Source organism: Dermacentor andersoni, chromosome 1, assembly GCF_023375885.2.
Source record: "Dermacentor andersoni chromosome 1, qqDerAnde1_hic_scaffold, whole genome shotgun sequence".
Classification (NCBI taxonomy): domain Eukaryota; kingdom Metazoa; phylum Arthropoda; class Arachnida; order Ixodida; family Ixodidae; genus Dermacentor; species Dermacentor andersoni.
Genome location: NC_092814.1, coordinates 63744444 through 63748727, shown reverse-complemented (window position 1 = coordinate 63748727; position 4284 = coordinate 63744444). Strand labels below are relative to the sequence as shown.

The 4284-nt window shown below is 44.1% G+C and overlaps 1 protein-coding gene across 1 annotated transcript; it reads right to left on the bottom strand.

The window, feature by feature from the left end:
• Positions 1-304: 304 nt before the first annotated feature.
• Positions 305-2635, bottom strand: LOC126546005 (uncharacterized). The gene has a single exon (XM_050194067.3). The coding sequence runs from the start codon at positions 1841-1843 to the stop codon at positions 401-403; it is 1443 nt and encodes a 480-aa protein (XP_050050024.1). The 5' UTR covers positions 1844-2635; the 3' UTR covers positions 305-400.
• Between the last annotated feature and the right edge of the window lie 1649 nt (positions 2636-4284).

Below are 4284 nucleotides of genomic sequence, written 5' to 3'. Positions count from 1 at the left end.
CTGCTTCAATTATCGTAATTCTTTTTTCATTCCCCTCAGGATAACCCAAGGAACACACAGTGATGCAGAACTTAGCGAGTATAAAATGGTCGCAGGGCCCCTTTAAAATGCAGGAGCTGCATTCTCTGTGCAAAACGAAGAGGAATTTTTGCACAACACATGATTTGCAGTTCTTCTTACAACTGAATTCTTGGTGTATGCTTGATAAGCCACATTTTTCAACATGACTTCCATCTACACACACGAATGCTGAAACATACAATTATATAAAAAATTAGGCTCCAATAAAGACACAGTAGCCAAGTTCATCTACAGAAAAATATTGCAATAAACAAATGTAGACCTTATGGCCGTAAAGCCAACAATACAGAGAAACATTACCCATGTCCAGCAAATCGCGTCAGGGAAAAGGCTGCAAACCTTCGGCTTTATAGTCTCTAAGAGGCCAGTGCAGTTCATTCAGGCTTGGCAGCTCTTGCCACTGCCTCCAGTGCCATGAGTCACATAAGTCAGGTTGCATCGCTTCAGGCTGTGCTGCTTGGCTACCATCTACAGAGCCTCGCATGAACACTGTCACTGCATGATAGCCTGCAGCCTGCTCCACAGTGTCTACAACAGAACACACTGACAAATCGCAAACATGTATTGCTGTACTTTCAAAAACCTCTCTACATGCTGCGTCTTCCCATGTCTCTCCAAATTCAATTTCTCCACAGGGAACCTGGTACAAGCCTCCACCAAGAAAGTTCTTGCGCTTCCCAAGGATGACTCGCCCTGGTTTTGACTTGTCCAGAACAAAGACTGCAACTTGAGCAAACGGTCGTTGCTGCACCTTTCGTGGCTGTTTCTTCCGATATTTTGACCACACTGAGCACAGCACTTTTTCAACCAGACTTTCCGGCTTTCGGCAATACCGCTCCTGCTGAAATTTCACAAGAGAACCCACTAAAAGTGCGGTGTCCTCCGTATTCAGCAGTTCTGCTTCTTGAAACAATAGCTCCTGGACACCTGCAAACAATTTCTCCAAGGTTTCTTTGCGTTTCTCTAACAACTTCAGCTCACTTTTAAATTCTGCACAAAGTAGCATGTATTTCTGCAGAGGAGTTTCTTTGGCAGATGGCGTAAGGCGCCGGGTTAGCAATAGAGGTTGTTTTCGCTGCAGATGGCCTATTTGTTGTCTTCTGTGCGGAGCACCAGACACAACCTTCTGCGGCACTGCTGCCGCCACTGTTGCGTGGGGTTGAGCATGCGTCACGGCTGTTGGCGGCAGTTCAGCTGTATCTACATCATTTGTGCCAGAAAGGTCCATGCTGTTGTTAGACGTCGTCCTCTCAATCGACTCAGAACCCTCGGCTGACGTTCGCAGTGCTGCTTGTGAACCTTCACTTGGCGAATTTTTCCATCTGGTAACTCCTTGGGGAACAACCCTTAGTACAGTGGGCGACTTCGCTTTAAGCGGCTGCTTAATGACACGCGGCGATACAGTTAAATAGTCGTGGTCCATTTCCAAGTGTTGGAAATTGACAGGCGTAAAGACAGTCGGTACAGCGTCGGGTTTTAAACGGCGGGAGCCATCGTTTAATTCAAACTGGGTCGCGTCGAAGTGCGTTCTGCACAAATAGTTACTATGGCACACATCTGCCACAGGTTTTGCAGACAGTGCATGGTTTCCACAGTTTTCTATCCACTGCCTACAGCGTCTGGCGTCCTCTGGGAACCTGTAGAAGTGGAGACCCTCTATGTCACTGCCAGAGCCGTTAGCACAGCACGTGTTGGATGCACAGTAGATTTGTCGGTCACTGGTCGCTAGTACTGGCTCGCACTCATCGTTGTTACAAGCCATCAGTTGAATCCTGGCACCCACCAACAACACACAGCAAAACGGCGCGCGACAAAAGCTTCTTCCTTATATTGCGCTCGTACAGTTTGCACCTCCCGTACCTACTGTACCATATGTAATGGACAGAACCCCACAGAGCGCCCTTGTGCTTTTGCCGTTTTGCGCTAGGCGGCAGCAGTGGTAATTTAGGCACTACTGGCCTCCTTGAAGCCCTTGGGTTCAGCGAGAGCACCTGAAAAACTCTATGGGGAAAGTGAACATGATATTAATAAGAGACGATTGGAAGATTGGTGGAAGAAATGTAGGGAAACGACAAAAAACGGAGACGTACAAAAACAAAGTTCACAAAAGGGGGTCAGAAAATTTGATTATGGAAATTCATAGTGGGTTTATTACTCAAATGATATTGTGCAACAAAAAAAAAAAAACGACACGGACGTAAGAGAAGACTACACACCAAGCGCTGGTAATGGATTACCAACTTGCTCGGAATGCTGCTCTCATAGTGGGTTTTTTTTTTTTTTAACCTAGGTAGGATATTAAACAGTTTAATAGCAAGGGCTTGGTGACGCAAACCAAAGGGAACGCTCATAACATCCATCCACCTACCCATCCATCCATCCATCCATCCTTTTCTTTTAGTGTTTTCTATAGTAAGAAATTTTATGGTGCTTTCCATATGATGTTTTCGCTGCGATTAAAGCATAGAGTATCTCACAATAATATAGTGAGAACCTCTATGGGTTAGAGTGTACTAGCAGGCCCCGCACACTCTCAAGTGCTCTCAAGTTTCAGCGATCGCCACAGAGGGCAAAAAATCAACCACGGCGCGTTCTAGCGTAAAGCGCGCAAGTGGAGGTGCTGTAATTTAGTTCTATACTTTAGTTCGTAATTTTTCTGCTAGGGGCGCTCAATGCGGCTGAATATTTGGTTTATAAATGTACATAATAATAACTGAGAAACATAATTAGCATGTCATTGTTTTACAAATAAGCAGAACATTGTTTTGTTGGACTTATATTATTAACGTCTGTGACTTATTACTTGAATATAGGTTTTGTGACCTCACTGAAGTGCGATAAGCAGCAGCCCACTGGTATCGATTGCAGCCCAGCCCGTTTTCAAAACATTTCAAATGTATGTGTATCTATGTGTGTATCATAGAATAAAGAATATGGCCAAGGACATCAGGGAGTTAGCTACGAAACGGGAGATAATCATCCTAGGGGACATGAATGCACATTTGGAATACTTTGACGGGGCGACAGATGCAACAGGGCAGATGTTAGTAGATTTTTGTGAGGCTCATGATTTTGTGATAGTTAATACTGAAATTAAATGCGACGGGAAAATAACATGGGAAAGAAATAACACCCACTCGACAATCGACTACTGCCTAATGTCCCACAAGCTGTATGAACGGTTGGGATGTATGGAAATTGATGAGGAAGGTACAAAAAGCCTGGGGAGTGGTCACAAACGAATCAAAATCAGTTTTGGAAGGACAGTACCACTGGTAGAAACTAAAGAAAGGAAAGGTATGAGCAAATTGAATGACAGGCAGCTACAAGAAGTGGCGAAAAACATTGAAAGCATGGTATCCAAGCAACCGCAAAGGGCATGGACATACGACGAGTTAATAGGTATTTTTAAACGAGAGCTAGAGAAGGGACAGATTAGGAAACTAGGAAGTAAGCAGGGAAAATATAAACCGAAAAGCTGGTGGGACCGAGAAGTTAAGGAGGCCATAGAGCAACGCAAAGATGCGTGCAGAAAACACAGAGCAGCGAAGAAAAGGGGAGCCACACCAGAAGAGGTGGAGACAAAATGGGAGGATTACCTTGCAATGAAAAGAGAAGCATTGACATTAATTCAAGCCAAGATATCAAAAGTTGGGGTACAGTGGATGTTAGAGATACGAAAAAAAGACAGAAATGCCTTTAAGAAATTTTGGGAACACATAAGGCAACAGAGTAAGAAGACAGAGGTGGTTCATCACTCACTGACCACACCAGATCAAGGAACAAAGGTAGAGGGAGAGGAAGCTCAGGAATATATTAGGTTAACAATAGAGGCAGCATTTGCAGAGCCAGTGGGTAGCGAAATGGAGAACAATGACAACAGCAGGACAGAATTAGAGGAGGAGTACAGAAGGATGACAAGTAAGGAATGGGACAGAATTGAACACAAGGTCCCCGTGGGAACAGCGACAGGACCTGATGGCATACCTATGAAATTGATAAGCATATTAGGCCAGAAAAGTAAATTAAAATTACGACAACTTATTGAACAAATAGTAGTAGGGGGAGATGTTCCACAGGACTGGAAATCAAGCAGAATGATATTAGTTTACAAAGGTAAGGGAAGCAAGGACAACATTAAATCCTACAGGCCAATAACTATCACATCAGTCATATACATAGTAGCAATGCAGATGGTGAAAA